Below are 22,910 nucleotides of genomic sequence, written 5' to 3'. Positions count from 1 at the left end.
AGGAAGAAATAAAATATTCTGTTGTGAGATCACAATGTAGAAACACAAATCCTCACTGACCTTTAACCCCTGGCTGCCCTGTTTCCCCTGCAGGCCGCCCTCACCGTCCGTCCCCTGAACGAGAAAATATCAAATCAGTCCAGCTCTTCGTTACGACGCCAAATCAGAGCCAATGGAATTAAAACAAACATGTAAGGATTGTAAAAATTAAAAATTACATTTTCAGACTAAAAGAATGCAAGAAAAACTTTTATATTCTGAAATTAATTTTCCAGAATTTTTTATTTTTATTTTTGAGTTTCAAAAGTCAAATATTTACAAGAAATAAAAAAAATTGAGATTTAAAAGCTGTAAATTTACAACTCTCAAAACTCAGAAAATTTCCAAAAGCCAAAAAAATTTAACTTTTCAATCTCTGAAGTGTCCGAGTTTATTTCTATAAATTTCTTGAGATTAATCTAAAAATTTCAGAGTTTTTCTAGCAAGTTTTTGACTTTTTGAACACAGAAATGTTTAGAATAATCTCAGAAAAGTTCACGAATAACCGTGGAAAGTTCTGCGTTAGAAATAAAGCAGAGGTGTAAACTTTCCACAATGACGGGTACGGAAAGAAACAGTGTAAATTTCTGAGATTTTCTAGAAAAAAAACAAGTCGCATATTTAGGAGAAAAAAACTCAAAAGTTTTTTGATTAATGTCAGAAAATCTCCAGAGAAAACTCGGAAAAGTCAAACATTTCTGTCTTTTCAAGCTCAGAAATTTCACAATTATTTTTATTTCAAATTTCTGACATTAATCTCAAAATTTCTGAGTTTTTTGACATAAAAATTTACTCCTTTTTAAAAAAAAACTACAATAGCTCCAATAAAGCGTCATAAAAAAAGAGCATGGATAACTTTATACTGTAGATTATTATTATTATTCTAATTATTATGATCGCAGTCCTTCAGTCTTTACCTCAGTGCCTGCAGGGCCCGGCGGGCCGCTGACCCCAGGGAAGCCGGGCAGACCGACGGGGCCCCGCTCCCCCTGAGGGCCCCAGACGCCTGTGGCCCCTGGAACTCCCTGAGACAAAGAAACAAAGTCAGAGAAAAATACTGAACACAAACAAGTTGATTCTACCAAAAGTTTGTTTAAAATCAAAGTCTTTAAATCTTCATCCCAATAACTAAACAATAAAGAAATAATAAATGTTCCTACTTTGTCGCCTTTAGATCCTGCGTCTCCTTTGTCTCCGTCGGCTCCTCTGTTCCCCTGTCAGGACAATAAAACATGGATAATAAAATAAAACGATCATATTTTCACACTGAAACACGAGTCGATCTAAAACACGACAAACCGTGGCTCCTGGGAAACCCAGATGACCCGGCCTGCCTGGCAAACCCTGAGAAAAGTAAAAATTACAAATATTAATAATTACACGAAAATGTAAGTAAAACAAGTCAAATACAATAAAAAATAAAAATTTGTCTTTTAAATGGAATTAACTCAACAAACTACTGTAGAAAAGATCTATAATTCATGAAATATAAAAATATAGAATAAAAATCAGAAGCAAACATTAATTTATGATGCAGTGGCAGAGTTTGGCCAGCAGATGGCAGCGTGAGGCTGCAGGATTTCCTCATATCAACAGAACCGTTTCGGTTTTTCAGCATTAATGCTACAAACGACACAAACCAGCTGAGAACCAGGTGAATTTTAGGACCTGAACTCACCGTAGGGCCCTCAACGCCAGGATCCCCCCGGGGGCCCACCGGCCCCAGAGGCCCCTGTGGACAAACATCAGAGTTTAAAACAAAAAACTGACAGGAAGTTAAATATACTCAACTTTATGCATTTATACGATTAAACATGGCAACTGCAAATAGGACTCAAGATTTAAGATTAAATATTTCTCCATTGACCTCCATAGGGGAATTAATTTGTCCAAATAGCACAAGATTATTATTATTATTATTATTATTATTATTATTATTAGGGCCACTGAAGATGGAGGGAAAAAAAGAGTAAATTACTGTCCCAAAAAAATCAGAATTTTTAAAATTAATCTGTGAAATTTTCAAGAAAGAACAAGGACATTTCTGAGTTTTAAAAGTAAAATATTTGCAAGAAAAAAAAACCCTTAGATTTTTATGTTAATATAAAAAGAAAATTATAGAAAAAATAAACATGAATTTTTTATTTTATTTTAAAGTTCAAAATATTTGACTTGAAAATCAGAAATTTCCAGGTTTTTTCTAGAAAATTTCTGAGATTAATCTAAAAATTTCTGAGTTTTTTTTCTAGCAAATTTGTTTCAGGTTTTACTGTTGAATTGCGGCTACTGGGGGGCCGCAAAAAATTCTTCCAGGGACCACAACTGGCCCCCGAACCTCACGTTGAACACCCTTGATGTAAACCAGTTCTCTGTGGCTCTATGTTTCGTAATGTTCAACCTTTTCCTCAGATCATGATGCTGCCACTATCATGTTAGGCAAATTATTTAAATTGTTTATTGAAAACAGAAGCATTTCTACTTCCACTCTCTATTGTGCTCTGTTTCTATAAAATACATTAAAGTTTGTGGTTACAAAATGTGGACAAACTCAAGACGAGGTGAATACTTTAGCTAGTTTCCTTTAATTAAATGTAGAATCGATAAAATATGAGTCAAAGAAGTGATTATTTTTATTATTAATGGAGGATTTCTGTTTAAAAACAGAGATTTTCAGAGAATTAACTCAAAGTCACATGAAAATGCTTTAGTGATTTAACTTACAGGATCTCCTTTAGGCCCAGCAGCGCCCATCAGTCCTGGATGACCCTGTTAGGAGGAAAATAAAGTAGATTTTAGCTCCTGCAGCAACTTTAACGAGGCAGCAGCCAGAGAAACCTGCGCTCACCTGAGGTCCTCTGTGCCCTGGAGGTCCGATCTGTCCCTGCAGACCCAGAGGCCCCTGGTCCGGAACAAAACAAAGCCGTTTTACATCTGAACCAGAATCCAAACATGAGGAAAAACTGAAAATCTGCAGCATAAACAATTTATACCTCAGGACCCTGGGGGCCAACAGCACCAGCTGGGCCCATTTCGCCCTACAAACAAACAAACCACATTTTTAATTTTTTTTTACACAAAAACAGCAACCAGTTCACCAAGTTTAGACATTAAAGCCAGTTAATGTTTGTTTCTGTGACACATTCAAAACCTGAATCATTACAAAACCTTCAGTAAATTGGAAAATACAGCATAAAACAAAGTAAAAGTAAAAATAAAGGTTCAGTTTTTTGCTAAATTACATATTTTTCCTCGGGATTATCTAAAATATTTGACAGAAAATGCAGCTTGGGAAGCTAAAATAGCTAGACGCTACGTTAGCTGACAGGCTATTGGCTGGTGTTTGTAGTTTTCTTGGCTCTTATTTCCGCCCTTCTGAATCCAGAAGGGCGGAGATAAGGAAGACTGTTAGCTTCTGTGGTAGCGCTAGCTAAAATGGTTTCCACTGCGGGAATGAAAGAATATTAAGGCATATTAGATGTTTGGATTGTTAAAATAGCCAATTAAAAGTGTTTTTCACAATTATTTGAGGATTTTATCTGCAAAGAAAATCAAAACAAAACATAAAATTAAGAGTATATCACTGTTTAAACATGTTGTATAGAAAAGTGGGTCTAAAGAAGCTTAAATTGGATCAAAAGAAAATGGTTCTGTAGGAAGAGTGAATGAAAATCAGGTGCAAAAATTAGACTTTTGTTTCTGTTCAGTTTAATATTCTAAATCTAAACTCCTCTGTGTTTCGCAAATCAGGAAATGAAGCAGGAACATAGATTCTTCGACAGAGGAGACAATATTGTTCCTAAAAATATCTGACAAGAAAATGGGGCTTAACAGACAGCCCTGAGGAACTCCATAACTAAGTGGGGCATTTAAAGCTGGTAAGCAGCCAGTTATTCAGTAATTAGAGAAGAAACTGTTGCTGCCAAAAAAATCTGTGAAGAGTTAACAGACGTTTTCTGAATAAATTTATTTGATTTCTATTAGGACTTGGTTATTAATAGAAGGATCCCAAACATAGCAGGAAATCTACAACAAAATGGCTGAAAGATAAGATGATGAAATGATTAAACTTAAGGTCAATAGAAACAGAGACTAATGTTCAACGTTGACGGCTTTACCCTCGAGCCGTTAGCTCCTTGAGCACCAACTGGTCCGGTCAAACCCGGCGCTCCCTGCAACACAAGTTTAATTATGATTAAATAAAACATTTTAACGCAATAAAAACGTATTAATAAAACAGCTGTGTTCTTACTGGTGGCCCTGGGGGGCCCGAGGAGCCGTCCAGTCCGCTCTCCCCCTGGAGGAAGACATGAAAATAATTCAAATTTCAACAACAACAAAAATATTGAGGATAATAAAACTTTTTTGATAAATTATAGAAAACGTTTCTGACTTCTTCTTCTTCTCAGTTATGATTAAATTATAAATGTTTAACTCACGTCGGGTCCAGCGGGTCCTTCTTCCCCCTCTGCACCTCGGACCCCCTGGTGTCCCTGCAGCGAAGATTGAAAATATCATCATAGGATAAACAAAACAACATTAGCCTCCATTTATCTAAAATGTGTTCATATTCCTCACATTTCATGACAAAAAGGTTCCCAAACTCAAAGGATGAGCCAATGTTGTGGTAAAAAAAAACATTATTGTAATCTTTTTCAGATTTTCAGACATAATGCAGGAAACAGGATGTTTAGCATCGACTAGTTAGCTTAGCTTAAGCTGAAAATGTAGCCAACAGGTCTTTACTGGATTTCTGTTCCTGTTTTTAAAAGACATGGCGACTAGAGGCTTGCAAAATAGGTCCAGTCTAAAGTTCTAAAGAGATTTGTGTTTGCTGCAGGAGGAAGAGACTCACTGGAAGTCCAACAGGACCCGGGGGACCAGGCAGCCCAGCTTCACCCTGCAGGAATAAAGAAAAGAACGCAAACATAAAAACCCCTCTAAAATAGATCAACAAGGTTTGGTCAAAATAATAAACCAATCATGTTTCTTGCAGCCAGTAAAGCCTCTTTATGTCTCTAAAGTTAATTGATTTGCTCGTTAAAACCTTAAGTGCCCATTATGACTTAGTAAACTCTGAACTTCCTCATAAAAATCTGATTTATAAGGAGTGAGAAGAAGATCTACAGCAGCTTTAAACAATAATAATGATTATTATTGATGAGTACCTTCTCACCAGGCCCACCAGTTTCCCCCCAGGGCCCGCGGTCGCCAACCAGACCCTGAAAACAAAAAGAAGGAAAAAGATTGATGCTATAAAAACGGTACATGTTTCTTATAAAATATGTTTTCTATGAAAATGTTCTCCATTTTCCAGTAATAACAGCTCACAAGCACCGTTTTGGGTCACTACTGTGCTGGAAAACCCAATATTCTAAAGCGTTTATAATGCTTAGGCCCACAGCATCACAGACCCTCCACCATACTAGACTATGAGTCCAGGGGTTTTTCTCACATATTCAGACTTTGTTTGAATGGCAAACCTCATGTTTGTATTTGTGATGGTAGGAAAGAAGTGTCTCATTCTTGGCATGTAGATAGTGCCTTAGTGGTTTCCATGGAGACGAGGCGACCCAAAGCGTCCTGTATTTTAACAGTGACCTTTTAAACCATCTTTTCCTTCCTGATCACTGAGTTTTCATCCAGATAAAAGTTAGAAAATAGTCCAAATTAAAAGAGTTTCAGATAAAGGATGGAAAGATGGACAGACGGGTAGAAAATAAAGAAGACTGGATAAATGTTTGGATCAACAGAAAGACGGATGAAAACGTTTAGCTAGTAGCTGGCTAATTAAACCCTGAAATGTTTCTTTTCTAAACCATTTTAAAGCAGTTGTTGTTGAATTTTTAAAAATCTTCTGAATGAAGCTATAATCGTTTCTGTAGCCAGAATAATTAAAAACAACAAACCTTTTATCATTTAACACCTAATCATTAATGTCTTATTCTCACCTCATCACCTTTCTCTCCCTTTGGTCCTCGTTCTCCTCTGTGGCCCCACGGCCCCTGATGAAGGTGAAACACAACATGGAGAGATTTTCATGATAAATAAGTCGAACCAAAGCTCTGCTGAACTTTAACGGGTTAAAACCCGATCTGTCCTCACATGCAATCCAGGAGGTCCAGGAGCCCCCGGCTGACCGTCTGCCCCATCGTCCCCATCTCTGCCTGGGGTCCCGGGCCGTCCTGGGGGCCCTCTGGGGCCTGGGTCCCCCTGCAAGACAACATAAACCCAACAGTGTAACTGGTGGCTCAACTTCCTCCAGGAAAAAACAGAATCCTGGTTCATATTGGAGCCTTTGAAAAGGGACAGGCGTCCCTCAGGGCTGTGTTTTCGGTACTCAGTTCATCCATTTCTGAAAACCAGCAATATTGTTTAAAGTAAGTGTAAAACGTGGACATCCAGGAGGGGCTCAGAGCGAAGCCACTGCTTGGGAATTTAACCCTGAACTCTGAACTTTTAGAAACGTTCGCTGTCAGAGAACCCGAGTGCAGAGAACCAGAAAACAAGAAAAGACTTTGGATGAAACGTCAGAAAAATAATGGAAATGTTGCTTAAATTGCAATCAAAAGTTATTCTATACACAGTGAAACTATTTTAGGGTGAGGATGCTCAAAGTGAGGTCTGGGGACCATTTGCGGCCCCTGGACAGACTGATTCTCAACACCAATAAATTTTATAAATTAGGACAAAGCTACAACTTTTAAATTAAAATGTACTAACACAAACTTATAATGTCCAAGCTTTTTGGTTTCCTTCTGTTGTCATGGTAACTAGGGCACTAAAGTAAACCTCAATGCACCTAAATCTGATTTTAATTGCTCTATTAAAACTTGTCTAAATACAGGAAGTGTTTTCAAATGAAGATTGACCTAAATACTGTTTTTATTCCTGAGAATCAATTAAATAATTTTAATAAAAAATCTGATTATTTGTTTCATTAAAATAGTTCATGCTTAGTTTATTGTTGTGAAAATCACGATTGGGCCTGTCACAATAAGAAATAAATCAATTTATTGCATAATAAATTAAAACAAGCTCAATAATCTCCATTAGCATTATTTATTATTTTTCTCCTTTCTCTGTATTTCTACCAAAATCTGGATGATAAAAGTCTTCAGTCTGGTGTTTTGGTCTCAACTAAACCTTTTCCTTTGTTTATTTAGGATATTTAAAATGTCTTCCAGTTCCTGTGTTTCAATTTAAAGTTCTTTTGAGAATATGTTCTTGCATTATTGTGCCATTACCAATATATTAATTGAAAATGGTCTCAAAATAACAATATTATCGTTTATCACAATAATTTATCGTCCTGTTTTTCCGTTTTGTTTTTAAAATGTACCATTTCTCCCGGGATCCCTGGTTGTCCGTCCTCTCCAGGTTCACCAGGTGGCCCCTGGAAAATAGGAAAATAACAATAAAAATGCTCATCTTCCGCTTTATTAGTTTTTCTTAAATGAAGTTGTTTTTTTTTGCTACCTGTATGCCAGGTTTTCCCATCTCTCCACGAGGTCCTGCAGGTCCTTCCTTAGTCTGCAAGCTCACCAAAAAGGAACAAATTTAATAACTCAGTGTTACATAAGAAAAGGCTGGTAGTGTCACCTCATACTTACAGGAAAACCAGCTGACAGTAGCTGGTAGAAATTAGTTTGCTGCAAATAAAAAGGTCAAGAATTAGAATGAAACATTTCAAGCAGACAAAACCCATTTTTCAGCGTAAAAGTGAATATTTGACCAGGAATCTGGGTTTAAAGTACATCCAGCATCACCATAAAACCACAAACAGACCTTATTTCTGTCATCCCTGTTCTGTGATGAAGCTGCGGTTCTCCATCATGCTGCGCGCATTAAACAACTTGCAGCTGCAGCCGGTGCAGAGGCAAAACAGATGACTGCAGAACACCGGCTTGCACGCACTACAACTGCAACACCAGGATTTTACATCAATCTGGAGGCCAAATGTCTCCGGATCGGGAGGAACGTCTCAAATATTTAACACAACTTCATGATTAATGGTGAATGGATGCTTCAAGGTTTCAGTTTATACTAATTAGGTTAATAAAAAACACATCTGTCTCTACAAACTGACAGAAAAAGCTAATAGAAATGCTAAAATTTTATAGTTTTCTATTCTAAAAAATTGTAAGAGTAGAACTACTACTAACAAGTAAAAAGTAGACATCCAAGAAATTACTTAAAAAGTATTTGGTAAAAAGTCTACTCAATTATGAATCATTTAATATTTTAAAATTACATCATCAGAAGGACCAAAATATAAAGTTGAGTGGAAATTTTGGTATTTCAAGGAACCAAAATGATAATAATTCATATAAGTAACAAAAAAAAAAGAAATAAAGCAAGAGAAAATTTTTCCACATCAGTTTCTTTCAACAAAAAACTAATGAAACTTTAACAGAAACTTCCCTCCACACAGATTGAATTTTAATAGTTTATTTTGGTCATTTTGACTTGTAGCATGGACGGCACTGCAGTCAAAAGCTCCACAAACACAAATAAAAACTTTAAAAAAACAAACCCAGATTAAAATAGTCGTCTTTAGGATAAGTTACATAAAGAGGTTGAGTTTTTAACCACTAAACTGATCACAGCAACTGCATTTAATCATTTCTTTTATTATATTTATTGATTCTCTCCTGCAATTTACATTACTTTGGAATTTATCATTGTGATAAAAAATTTATTTAAGGATTTTTTCATCATGATAAGATAAATTTGTGTCTCTAGAAACAATGTAGTTAATTTTACCACTTGCCAACACTGGTAGCTGGTTAATAATACTGACCGTACCTTAAAAGCAGCCCATTCCTCAGCTGTGTTCCTCCACAGATAAAATGTTGGTAAACCTGGACGTCCCGGCGAACCCGGCTGGCCCATTCTACCCGCTCTGCCTTTAATGCCTTTTTTACCCTGAAAACATTGAAATTTAAAACAATATTTAGCTCCTGATTTATATTTAACACTATAAAAACGTCTTTCAATAACAGCATCCCAATAAAAAAGCAAAAACACAAAACATGGTGCTCAAATTTGAACTATCCTGACATCTTCTGAAACTTAAAACTGATAATAGTGAAACATATTTACAATATTTATGTTTTAAGGGGATTAAAAAAGAAGAACTTAAAAGTTAGAAAGTTTTTTTTATATCAAATAGTTGTAGTCAGAAGTCTTCTTTGATTTTAGTTTTGGATGACAAGCATGCCAACTTGGAGCTAGCATGCTAATGCTACAAGTTAGCATTAGCATGGGAGCACAGCTAAACTCAAAGCTTCACTTACCTTTTCACCTTTGACCCCAGCAGGACCAGGATCACCCGGGCATCCCTATGAAAACAGCAACACAAAGACAATAAAACTCACAAAAAATGTTAAATATTAATATCCAGAAGCTAACGCCACTCATTGCTCCTGTTTACATATATGCTACGGTTAGCACTCCAGTACAGCTAGCTGCTAAGAAATTAGAAAAATAGTAGCTAACGCTATAAAAATGTAGCAACCATTTAGCATAAAAACTATTAGAGTGAGAGTTTCAATGTTTGCATTGTGGTTGTTTCTGAAGCTGGAGCTCTAATCAGTGAATAGGAGCTAAAAACTTCAGTTCCATCTGTAAATAATCATTAACTAACGTTATCCTCATCACTCCAACACTCCTTAAAAAGCATATTTATTTCATTAATTTACTAAAAGTAATGTCAGCCATCAAAAACGTAGTAAAAATATTGCAGTTAGGAGAAATAATGGAAGCTACAGCTCCTCTCTCATACTGTATTAAACAAGTTAGCAAGTTAAAAAAGAAAACTTACATATGCAACAGCAAATAAGGTTTTATTTTTTCTTAAGTAAAGATACAAATAAAAATGTTTACAACAGCTGTGGTATAGCAAAACACTCAAATAAAAAGGAAAAAACCCCAGAAATTTAAAGCCATACTCTTACATGCTACAAGCTACCGATAGCATTGGAGCACAGCTAGCAATAGCAGTTTATTCCAAATAAACGGATACTTTAAGAGTTTTAGGAATGTTTCTGGTTCTATCTGCAAATAATCATTAACTAACGCTGTTCTTATCACGTTATTTGACTAAAATATTCCAGTTAGAAGAAAATAATGGAAGCTACAGCTCTTCTCTCATACTGTATTAGCCAAGCTAGCAAGTAAAGCCTAAATTTACATATGCAGCAGCACAGAAAGTTTTATTTTTTCTTAAACAAGAACATAAACAAAACTGTTTACAGCAGCCCAGCTATGGGCTATAAGAAAAAGAAAGAAATGAGAAACTGAAACCGAATCTTCACATGCTACAAGCTAGCATTAGCATAAGAGCACAGCTAGCGAGAGCCGTTTAGGAAAAAGGCATTTTATCAAAAAATAAACAATTTTTTAGTAGTTGTAGGACAATTCCTTTTTGACATTTAGGCAAATAAACTATAATAAATAATAATCATCAAATAACTACAAACTGTAACAAGTAATCTAACAAACTATAATAAAAGAAATAACTACTAACTATAATAGATGATAAAGTATAATTATAAAATAACTTAATCAAATAAGTGTAAACTATAATAACTAGTACTCAAAAAACTATAAACATAATAAATAACGACTATAAATTTGATCAAACACATTTCAAGTCAAAGCTCAATAAAAATAAGCTAAAATCATAACAATTACTAACGTTAATTAACACTTTCAGTTCAGTAGAAGCCTAATCAAAGCAAAACATTTTTAACTAAAAGAAAAACTAATAACATTATATCAATCATGTTGAAGTTTTAGCTCAATTCACAAATAGTTGAATTGATTCACAAATAGTTTCTAGGGTCCGACTGACTGTTTATTTGGAATCCATTTTTAAAAATCTGCCTTTCACATGCAGCTGATTGGTGCCAAAGAAATATATTTGTAATAGTGTGTGTGTGTGTGTGTGGGCTGGGGGGGGGTGGGGTCTAAAACTTAAAAAATCTGAATAAATAAAACATCATAACCAAGTAATATGTCAAATATCCCATGAATCTTCTAGGAAATGTGTTTTCACTCAGTTATCAGCCCAACCCTATTACTAACAGAAGATCTAACGTTGTACATGAGAAGAGTGAAACCAACAACCTCCTCTCTCCAGCCGGCTCCAATCACAGTAATTATGCTGAGTGGGCTTGTGGATTTTACAGCAACATGAGTCCAGATGTACGTTGCCAAGCAGGCATTTGGCTCATCTACCCTGCAGTCACTCGTTTCCTAAAACAGGAAACCCAATCAACAGGAATCAGCTTCAGTCCTTCAGACCAATCAGAAGTGAAAGGTTAACAGTGTCACCTCGGTAACGTTCTAAAAACCAACGAGGCCGCTCCATGTTCTCGCATGGCGGCATCAAAGGCATGTGGAGCGACGCGTCTGAGCGATGAGAACCGTCGCTGATGGGTTTCAGATGGCGGCTGACGAAGAGCAGCTCAGAAAGCTGTGAGACCAGAACCATTTATCTCTCGGAGCTCATCTTTTCCCACTTTCAGCTCCACTCTGATATAATGCAAGCAAACGGGGAAATCACTTCCATGTTTGGGGGTCTTGGTCTCATTTATGGCCTTGGCAACAGCGACGCCAGGAAACATTTCTCATCCAGAATGAGCCGAGCAACACTTTTCTTTGCGGTGGCTTTCCTGTAATTGTTAAAAGGTGAGCAATTATGCTTACTTGAACAAGTTAGGATAGGTTTATGGGAGATACAGAACATGCTCATTACAATTTCTGTGCAAAGTCATTCTTACATGATAAGATTTTAGCTGTCTTGTCACTTTAAATCTAAATAAGCTGCTGCTGGCCACGCCCCCTAACTCAACGTTCACACTCCCAAGTGAAAATGGCTGCAAACAGATGAATAATTACACACCAGTACATCTTTGAAAAGCAGAAGTGGAGCCTCGTCCACAAAAAACAAGGATGTAGCAAGTGGTTTCTGGATGCATCCTGCATCAACAATAAATCACGTTATTATTGTGCATGCGCAGCCATTGTGGAGTAAAACCAGCTGACCAAACATGCTGGAACTCCGCTTGGGTTGCTAGGTAACGCGCGGACTCTGCTGGGATTGCTTGGTGAAGGGTCGGTTCCTGCTGATTTGTGACGTTACATTCCGAAGGTTTTTGAGAAGGTTAATTTTCCAGACACCAGAAAACATAAACTTATTGCCAGAAAATGCTCAGGCTGTTTTTAGAAGCAGTAGAAACTCAAATGGAAACACAAAATTGTGCAAAATGTAAACTTTGCTTTATAAGCCCCCTTTAAAAGTGAATCACAAAGAGCATGAAGACAGACTTACATCTGGTCCGGGGGCTCCCATCCTGCCAGGTCGTCCCCTCCGGAGCCGGTTCGTTTTCCCATCAGATCCCAGGACCAGATCTCCTTCTCTGGATACAACGGTCACAATCCGAGGGCTTCCTCTCTCTGGTTCTGTTTCTTTCCCTTCATGCTTGTTTTGATGCACCGGTGATTTGGTGGTCTGGACAGTGATCGGGGCCTGACTAGTTGCAGGTGAAACAGTGCTGATCTCCACTGGAAATTCCTCTATTAGTTCATTTGACTCAGTTGAAACTCTAGGAGTCTTGGGAAGCAGAGGAATTCCCAGTGAGGGCTTCTTTGGGGAACCTCCAACATCCAAGTCGATTATATTATCCGAGGGCTTTAGAGGAAACACCACTGAAGTCCGAGAGTCTGTCTTTTTCTCTGTTGTAATGTTTTCCTCCACTTTTTTAGACGACGCGTCCGGTTTGCCCTTCTGGCTTCCCTTCAGTCCATTTCTAGGTTTCCACTGAGGGTTCACGACTCCACCGCTTTGAAAGACGGGATCTAACAAATCGGTGTCCTCTTCGACCACAAAAACATCTCCACGCCCCACTGAACCCTTTCGGTTCGGCCTGGAAGGTATCGTCCCATCGCCACGAGACAACTCTTGTCGCTGAGATTCGTTCTGCAGAGAAACAAAAGAATTAGGTACTGTTTTACAGACACTGTGAGAGAGATTTGATTTAGTCTACAATCCATCATTTACTGCATGTTTGAATCTTCGCAGATGTGATTTATTGTCTGGAACATATAACAAATAATGACGAAATGTTGACTTAGTGATTTTCAAACACATCCTACAAACAGAAAGACCTAAAATACACGAGGAACAATATGCACCCAATTATTATTACCATTATTGGGTCCAGCTGCCTTACTGTTTCTTTGAGATTAAAGCAAATATTACTACATATTTCTGGTTTGATCTGTTCCAAGTCTCACTGTGATTTGGACTTGGATCGACACAAAAGCAACACAAGCTGTTTTATTTCTAATAAAGAAACATCCGGCCATCCATCCATTGTCATCTACACTCGCTTGTCCCAGACAGGTCACAAAACCCAAACCACAATCTGGTGTAATGACAAAACTATATTTAATATTAAAGTTTTATGACAGTCTGAACTTATGGTTTATGTTATGTGTTCAAGGTGTCTTCACACCTGATAGTCCAGTAGATTCGGTTCCAACTGAACCGAGACTGAGGTTTGTAGATGGAGTTTTTAGGTCCAATTATGGATACACATGGATTTTCTAGGCAAACAAACTAGTGTTTGATTAAAGCAGACTGGACTGGACTGGTGGGACTGCTCAACAAGTCCACATTATGCTTGTTGAACTTGGTTCTTCTGTGTTGCCTCTTTGAGGGTCAGCTGGTTTCTGCAGCTTCCAGACTGGCGGATGATGAAGTCTTTTCTCACATGGACTTTTCCTACAAAAGCTAGTTCTCACAGAATTAAAAAATATATATATATTGCATTTCTTCTGTTTTCAGGTATTAAAAACATGTTTTTAAGAGCTCTCCCTACAAGATTCTTCAAAAAATCCTAACTCAGTGCTTTCCACAACTCCGGGATCTGAACCAAGAACCTTTTGCTGCAACCAACTAACTGCAGCCTGTAAAAACAAACAGTTGACAACAATGGCTGCAACCTGCATGCAGTTCTTTTCCAAGTCTATGCGGTCGCAAACAGACCACAAAAAGAAAGTGTGTGTTTTCTTAAGATCCACTCAAGTCATTTTCAACCTCATCTATAGTTCAACTGCTTAATTACTTTTGAGCTGTGGGTAAACGAGATGCTAAAGTACTGTAAATTCTCAGTGTGAACGAGTTCGGTCTGCGGTCCAATGACTTAAAATCACTTTCTGGTTTTTTAAACAAACACCAGATTCTGCGGTGTAAAAAACTAACACACGTCACCACATCCAACGTATGTTCATCAGTTTGGTAGCCGTGCTGTAAATCCGACACCCGCATCAAAACTGTAAAACGTTTGGCCACAAGAAATCGCAGTTCAGTTAAAGATACGGAGCAGAAGAAAACCAAAGACAACTCAAACTACTGGAGAAAAAAACTACGTTTTTGTTGTATTTTTTGCAAATATTTATGTTCAAAAGCATGAAAAACCAAAACAAATGAGAGCCATCTCCAGGTTATAAGCTAATATGGAAAAAGCATAAATAAATGTCATTTGGAAACAGTAATTTTTACGCTGAAGTAGTGTTGAAATGTTTCCATCAGTCAAACTGCAGCAGTCTGTTTGACTAATGGAAACTTTTCTTTAATATTATTTTCACACATCTCAATTTATGGAGGCTGTTTTTATTTTTAAATGTTCTGTTTAAATCTGATTTGTTGCTGTAAAGTAAGGAGAAACATTGTTGCCATTTCATGTAGAAACGTTACCATAGTTACCATTATTTCTCCTCAAGGACAGAATCTGTTTTATAGATATGGAAACCAAAATTAATCAGTTTATGTTAAGTTTAAAATAAACTTTTAAACTTAAATATGAAAAATATGAGAATTCTTATAAACGAGACAAAAATCAGAATAAGACCAGAATAATCAGCATAGAAATGTGATAAAAAGAAAACTGTAAAAATAAATCGGAATAAAATGAATGTAATGAGGATAAAACATCTCAAACCTTCCATGAAAACAACTGATAAAAGCAGGACAGGTAAACAGAAAAAAATATTTATATATATATAACAGATACAAAAACCCATATGACGACATCAGGATAAATTCAGGACAAAAGCCAGGATGACAAAAATAAAAAAATAAATACATCAGTAAAATCAGGGTAAAATCCCAAATTCAAAAGACTGATGAAAATAAATGAATAAATAAAAAATTACAATAAAAATGTAATAAAACAAAGAGAACAAACCAAAAAATAAGCATAGTAACAAATTTAATTGAATGAAATTGTAAGAAAAATCTGGTGAAAATTAATTTAAAAAATGGGAGAAAAATAATAATAATAAAGCGGGTCATAAATGTGATTAAAATCAGGATAAAGTCAGTATAAAATCAGGGTAAAAAATGAAAACAAATAATATGTAGGCCTTTTGTATTGCATTTATGCCCCCTAGTGTCCGTTCCAGACACATTTTTAATAAATTCGATTATTTAATACCCATAATTGTGGATATAATTACATCCAAATTAGATTGCTGCTTCAGGATGTTGAACTTATTTTACCTAACACATGACTGAAATATTTATTACCTAATTAATGTTCTCTTCCAGATAAACTTTTCATGTAATTTCACCTGGATTTGAACACTGGTGAGTAATTTTATTACAACATGACCAAATAATCACAGATCAGCTCATTTACAGGGCTTTTTCTTTCATCAGTTATTAAATATTAGACATAATGAAAGCGCAAAGCGAGTCCTGACTTCACCCGGCCTGTCAAATCAGCACCGGTCTGCAGATCGGCACAAGACCAGACGAAGGGGGCCCGAATGAAAACAAAGGCTGTTTTTCTTCTTCTACTCTTTCTGTCGTCTCAGACAACATTCAGGCAGCCGATAAGCCGACACTGGATCTGTTCTGGTGAACACTGACCCTTCACATGATCCCCCTTATTGGGAGATAAGCCGAGAAATGTTATCCTGATCAGACTGGGATGGCAAGCAGATCCTGAAGGTACGAAGCCTTTCAGAAATCCACAGCTAGCTCGCTAACAGACTATGCTACATGTCAGTCCATCCATCTACAAGTCACCAGTCTGTATAGAAGTGGCTAAAAGCACCGTTAGGGTGGCGCTCTCATGAAATATGATCTTTGTTTGAAAGCTCTACAGTTTAGCAGCTTATTAACCACAAACCTAATTTAAATATTCAGACTTACTGTAAAACACTTCCACATTTCCCCCCCAATGTCCGAAGGCACACCAACATACTTAAACCAAGAGTGTCCGAAAGAGAGCATGTCGCATTCGCATGACTTTATTTTAATAATCAATTAAAAATGGGTGGTTCAAGACAAAGGAGCTAAATGTGTTTCACAAATGTCATGACCATCAAACTGCCAACAATGTCCAGAAGCAATAAAATAAACACATGCATGCATACACCCTCTTGGTGCTGGAAAATTTGGTAAGTGCGTCAAAAAAAAGACAAATCAACTGCATAAAAAAGCCACTTAAACAAACAATTTAATGTTGTATGAGTTAAACTTGCTTTAAAAAAAGGCATAACAATGAGCAATGAAGATTAAATGAAGCTCCAGTTCTTTTGTTCAAGTTGAGATTCAAGTGTTTGAAGGACAAACCAAAGTCAAATTCTCAGCATATTTGAGTCATTTGCTCAGAATTTGGGATGACAGACTTGACTTTCATCCCAAGTTTTTGGTCTGCAACGTCTGCAAATGTTAAAACACAAGATTTCCTGTCAAAACTGAAGTCTGAAGCTTTCCTATCCCACTAATTATGAGATAGACTGTAGATGAGACTCTGGCACAAGGCATTAAGTCCCAGTAAAGCCTCGAGTTCAAAGTAAATCCTTAGCCTGTTAAGGAAGAGTCCAATTCATGCTTTGAGTCTCAAATGTTGTATTATCTAGTTAGATAATACAGCAGAAAATTCAGTCAACCTTTGCTCCATCGTGCCAAGTACTTCTATGTGCCACCAAATACTTGATTATGGTGTTCATCATGGTTAGTCATTGCATAGCACAGAGATTGGACAACCCATTCCTCCCAGTTACACCCCACCTTCATTGACCATGATTGGTCAACAGGACATATGTCCACCAAGACAACATCACGCCTTTCACAAAAGAATAATGTTGGTTATTACTTTTTAAATTGACAATTTCAGCAGAAAAATTAAAACTCTTGTGCAAAATTTTACCTCAAAACTCATTTTTTCTGTTTTGGAGTGGTATGATGTCTACATATTGGCCCTGGAATGGGAATACGTCGTCAGAATATTTTCAATTTCATTGCTCCATTTAGGGCAACTAGTTGCTGGAGATGTATTATATGTACGTTAACAACAGCGACTGTCGTCGAGGCTCAGCTCTAGCAGACTCAAGACTTTGTTTCCCAACAACTCTTCTACTGTTGAAGGAGCTGGAGAGGCAAAAACCATCCCAGCAGTTTTTAGTCACTATAATCCAGGTTAAATGTCAAACGTTTTTAATATAAAGCAAATTAAATCCTCTTTGTTCTGACTGTGCCTTTTTGGTTTGTCAATAGCAAGTGGTTACATATTTGTGCCGGAAGCGGCTCATATAGCAAGCTGTGAATAACGAAGCATGGGCTGACAACAGAAACTTTATTTAGCTTGGTCTGGTTTTAAGATATTTAGTAGTGACAGAAAATAAAAGTCTCAAAAAGTCTATTCTAGTGCTTGGAATGTGACATAGCCAATAAAAACAAATAAAAAGCAAATAAAAATGGGTGGTTTAGAAAAAAGGTGCTAAATGTGCTACCATATCCCACTTACCAAGAAACATAAAGGGACATTGTTTTTATTCTAAAACACTGTGTATCTCGCAAAACTGTTTGAATTGATCCTTTTCTAATTCTGCAACCGCAGACGTCAATGTGTTTATTGCGTTTTATTGTAGGATAGACAAACATAACATGAGGAAAATTAAACATGGTTTACAAAGGCTCGAGTCAGCCTTCATGAGGGAATGCTTTGCATAAACATGTGTTGCTGCAATTATAGCAACAAATATTTGAGGAAATATCTGCCAGATTTCCACATCTAAACAGAATGTACGGCCCAGTTTTTTGTACGGCGCAGTTTTTGTGTGTGAAATAGCTCACACACAAAGGAGCATATTTAAAGTCCAAGTTTGAATTCTCACCATGGATTCTCAGTTGCATTCTGGACTTTGACTAGGCCATTCTAACATGAATAAGCTTTTGATCCTATATGTAGTTAGCTGTGTCCACTTCTGATTACCTGTATAAATCCAGCTGTTATGCAGCTGCTTTTTCATTAACCATAAAATTGTGCAAATTGAAATTACAAAAATAAATTGGCTTAATGGAAACATGTCAGTTTTGAGAAAAAAAATCACGTTTTTTGATAAAAAGGTTTTGCACTAGGATGAGTTGGTTTTTTCAGCCATGTACAAATAGATAAATTTCTCAAAACAGTTATTTCACATCACACAAATCACATAATTAACAACAGGATGTTACTACTGATAGAAAACACAAAGAAGACGACAGGAAGTGGTAGGAGGATGATGATGTCGCGTGTTTTTTAAAGACTTATCACGTGAATAATTTTATTTTAATTTCATTTCTTATTTAATGGAAACAGTCTAATTGCAAAATTGTGTTTTTTCAACATAAACGGAATATCAAAGTTTTTCACACGTTTGTAACGGAAAGGCAGCTATTGATGCACAACGTCTTTCATCGGATCGAACTTCACATTTTAATGGGGGAAAAAAAAACGCAATGCGACTTGGATGTAACGAATAACGCCGCGACGGTTTTGTAGAAATGTGGTGAAGTAGAAAGTACAGATACTTACAGTAACGAAGTACTTGTACTTTGTTACTTCCCACCACTGGTGGAGAATGAACAAAGTACCAATAAAATGGCTCTCAAAACAATTAATATGAATTTTTGCACACAAATATATATCTTGTATACTTCATTCGCTTCTTGTATACTTCCATTTGTTCAATAAAGTTTCTTTTTAAAAAAAAGAATGGTAGGAGTGGAAACTAACGTGCTGCGTAAACAGACTTCAAAATATGAGCATGAATATAAACGTCTAAATACCTGAACAGTCTACAACCAAAACCTTAACACAGATGTAGAATTTATTCAAATGAACATTTATGAAATTTAGTGCTTTAGAATTTATCTGGGAAAGTTAATTTATGGGAAGCTAAGTGCGCTAAACTCTTTGAAAGTTAACTGTCATGTTAAAGGAAGAATTAGCTCCATTATTAGCGAAAGTGTGTCAAACAATGCTGATATTAAATCACACACAGGTCAATTCAATTTCCAAATAGGGGTCTGTTGGATTTTATTGAGGTGTATCAGAGTACAGGGGGTTGAACACAAATGCAAAACTGTAAAACATTTGAAAATAATCTGTTTTTTTTTCTTCCACTTTATATTTACACTCCTAAAAGGAATGATCATTTAAAACTGCTGATAAAAAACTGGGTACTACATTGGTGGTATGTACATGCAAATATAAAACTAAATACACCTCCATCAATCAAATGGATTACCTAATATTATCATGCATCAACACTTCTAAGCTGTCTTCACATTCATTCTTTGGGAGCAAAGCCTTTAAGGCAACTACTGGACCGACATGCAGAGACGCGACTCTCATCCATCACGTTGTCTGGGTTCGGTATTGTCTCGGTTACAGTAGAAACGCTTAGCAACGCTGCAGGCGCAGTCTGTTCCTGTTACAGGAAATCTTTATAAAACACGTCGCTTTAATGAGTCATTTACAACTGCTGCCTGTTATTCCTGATATAAAACAAAGATTGTTTACTTCTTAATGGAGTTTTTAGGAATAAAAACAGGACGGATGATGATGGGGAACCCCATGCTCTGACTGAAGGTTCTGTGACTGAGGAACGAACTGCAGGAGCCGATATGAGCCATGTGAAATCCATACAGACTGACTGAACGGCTGCAGGCCAAACTGATTCAGCTACACACACACACACACACATTTATATATATTTATAGACAACACTTGCTTCTACAAATGGATGATCGAATGGCAAAGGTCGGTAAATCTTGCCGAGACTCAGGTATGCAGACGCAGTCAGACTGGCTGGGTCTTGCCAGCTGCAGGAGATAAATTTAGATGGAAAAGGTTTAAAGATAAGAGAAGTTTGATGTTTCAAAGCATCAGAAAAATGGATTCTACCAGGATCAGGGGTTTTTTGTTTGATTTCTTTGTGACAGGTTTGCTTCTGGCTTTTTAACAAACTGGAGTGGTTTTGATCCACAGCACTTTGGGGTTCCTGAAAGTGTCTAGAACATTTTATTAGGACTTTAACAGCTCACTACATTTAATTCAGAGGTGGATCAGTTTTAAAATTACTTTATTTTACGCTGCTGTAGCGTAACTTTTAATTTCCAAAAAACTCTTGCTTTTCTGCTGACTTTACCTCACATGTCATGTTTTACTATTTAAGCAAAGTCAGCTCTTTGGGTTCATTCACACCAGCGCTGTTTAGTCTGCTTGAATCTGACTCCAGTTAATTTCCAGTGTGAATGTGCAACCAAAAAGGTGAATGCTGGTCCGCCTAAAAACCTTGGTCTGAAGTGAACTCTGGTTCAGTTTGATTACATATGTGAACTCCAAGTGGACCGGAGACCGCTCCAAAAGCAGGAAGTGGACGACTGCGCAAGGCATTCTGGGTAAATACAACCAAATTAAACATACTAGTCTAGCATTAGCGGGAGAAATGCTTCATGGTTTTTTACCCAAGACAAAAAAGAAATCTTACAACTGCTAAAATCTAATGTTATTCCATTTTTGTTACATTTTCCAAAGAAGGAAGTTGCACCTTCTGTTTCCTTCAGTGGTTCTTGGTACAGTGCCCCCACAGGCGAGGAGGGGAACAGCTTTTTCAAAAATTTTGTGTTAATTTACAGTTCAGTGTGAAAGAAAACCATAGCAGCTGAAAATTTAAGAAATGTTACAATTTTGGTCCCAAATCGAACCAAATATGGTGAGAAAATAACCTTAGTTTATAGAAAATAAAACATGTGTCTTGAAATAATAACACACATTTCTATTCTCTGTGTGATTAAAGTGCATTACCACTGCAATCAGATTTTTTTGTTTAGTCTTTTCTTACATTCCTATGTATTAAAATTCCTTTAAATTTTGATATTTTACAGTTTTATAGGTGAAGATTATTTTGTACATTGTAAATCTACAAAAAAGAAAAGCTTGACAACTTTGATTAAATCTGAACTAAACAGTAAGATTTAGACTTTAATTGCTAAAACTCACATTTGAGAGGTCAAAAATTCAGAAAATTCATGTATTGTAGTGGATCAAGAGGTGTGAGGTTAACGATGAAATGAAGATAAACTGAGAAAAATATAATGATGCATAAACTAAATTCATAACAAGCAGCTTAGATCTATAAAATTCAGAAAACCGACAGAAAGTCTGGAAAATTAAGAGAATTTTAAAGGGAAACAGCATCATTTCACTCATCCCTGGAAGCAAAATATAAACAAACGTTGCAGCTGAAGCTTGAAATAACAATAAATAAATGAAAATAAAACAGTTTTAGCTTTTAAACTCTAATCACACTTTTAGTATCTGAGGTGATGAGATAATAAAGCTCTGCTAGGGAAATCAATCATTAACAGCATTCATGTTCAGACTTGTGGGTGTATTGAAACATTTCCATGTGTGTGTGGGGTGTGTGTGTGTGTTGATCAGCAGGCTAGCGTGCGACTTGTGACTCAGTAGCTTTCAATGGCTCAGCAGGTTAACTCTGGGATTAAGAGCATCGCTGTTGGGGGTGCAGTTCCCTGTTGGACCACCCATGCTAAACACGCCACCATTAGCTGGGATTAAAGTTTCCACAGAATCCACGGCGGTGGTCCAAATCGATCACAAAGCCTGCCAGAAAACACGCTGTCGTAAGAGCTTAAAACAAGTGGTTACTCTTTCTTTAAATCATCATCACCACTAAAACCTTTAATGTTTCAGACACTTAAGATATTTTTACAATTATTTGACTGAAACTGGCGATTAAGCATCTAATTTTGATGATTTTCGTCTGTCTGCGTCTCTTGTAAACTTGATAACATTTGAATGTACAGCTAATCTTTAAGAAAGACAAAATAAATTCACATGCCAGAGGCAACTGAATGGTCCCAAGAAGAGCTAAACACACAGAAGAAGAAGAAACTGGGAGAGGAAAGATGCATCGGTAAAATAAAACTTGTTTGCATACAAATGTAGAGAGGAAAGACTTTGTAGCGAAGCACAGTTGGTGTAATCAACTCACTCACTCTTTGGTTACCTAGCAACAACATGCTGGGTAAGAAGTAGTTCCGAGTCCCCCCCCCAGCTTTGGTTACCTAGCAACCATCTGATGAGTTACTGACGCAGCAGCAGTTTCAAGTTTCCTCACTGTGCCTAATAACTGCTTAAAAATAAAAAACAACGTTGTGGAGAGAAAACCGGCTAAACAGGAAAGATCATAACAGTTTGGTACTATTTCAAATATTTAAAATAAAAAAACTAATCAATCGTTATCAACATCGACTGCAAATGAAACACTTACTGTATATCGTAACATGTTTTATAGTCACATTGTCCAGCACTAGATGCACCAATACGGAAATTTGGGCCGATTTCAACTTTCCCATTATGGCCTACATCCAAAATAAACAACACAAAGCAGATTTTGTTTTCCTTAGAAAAAACGTTTTATATTAGAATTTAGAATATAATCTCAAAATTTGACTTTTTATCCTCAGAATTAACTTTTTTCACAGAATTCTGACATTT

General features: G+C 36.6%; 1 protein-coding gene across 3 annotated transcripts in view; it reads right to left on the bottom strand.

Moving 5' to 3' along the window:
• LOC116724432 (collagen alpha-1(I) chain) overlaps positions 1-22,910 on the bottom strand; it is an 83,793-nt gene that overhangs the window by 30,436 nt on the left and 30,447 nt on the right. For all 3 annotated transcript variants that reach the window (XM_032570132.1, XM_032570134.1, XM_032570135.1), the window contains 21 exons: positions 12,377-13,024; positions 9,336-9,380; positions 8,845-8,964; positions 7,650-7,688; positions 7,516-7,569; positions 7,379-7,432; positions 6,142-6,249; positions 5,988-6,041; positions 5,205-5,258; positions 4,892-4,936; positions 4,476-4,529; positions 4,289-4,333; positions 4,155-4,208; positions 3,030-3,074; positions 2,885-2,938; positions 2,761-2,805; positions 1,718-1,771; positions 1,339-1,383; positions 1,200-1,253; positions 957-1,064; positions 61-114 (listed from right to left, as the gene is read on the bottom strand). In XM_032570132.1, the coding sequence (XP_032426023.1) occupies positions 61-114; positions 957-1,064; positions 1,200-1,253; positions 1,339-1,383; positions 1,718-1,771; positions 2,761-2,805; positions 2,885-2,938; positions 3,030-3,074; positions 4,155-4,208; positions 4,289-4,333; positions 4,476-4,529; positions 4,892-4,936; positions 5,205-5,258; positions 5,988-6,041; positions 6,142-6,249; positions 7,379-7,432; positions 7,516-7,569; positions 7,650-7,688; positions 8,845-8,964; positions 9,336-9,380; positions 12,377-13,024 (1,833 nt within the window). The remainder of the gene's footprint in view (positions 1-60; positions 115-956; positions 1,065-1,199; positions 1,254-1,338; positions 1,384-1,717; positions 1,772-2,760; positions 2,806-2,884; positions 2,939-3,029; positions 3,075-4,154; positions 4,209-4,288; positions 4,334-4,475; positions 4,530-4,891; positions 4,937-5,204; positions 5,259-5,987; positions 6,042-6,141; positions 6,250-7,378; positions 7,433-7,515; positions 7,570-7,649; positions 7,689-8,844; positions 8,965-9,335; positions 9,381-12,376; positions 13,025-22,910) is intronic.

Source organism: Xiphophorus hellerii, chromosome 8 (genome assembly GCF_003331165.1).
Source record: "Xiphophorus hellerii strain 12219 chromosome 8, Xiphophorus_hellerii-4.1, whole genome shotgun sequence".
Taxonomy (NCBI): Eukaryota; Metazoa; Chordata; class Actinopteri; order Cyprinodontiformes; family Poeciliidae; genus Xiphophorus; species Xiphophorus hellerii.
Note: the sequence above shows the minus strand (reverse complement) of the source record. Positions and strands in the feature narration are given on the sequence as shown.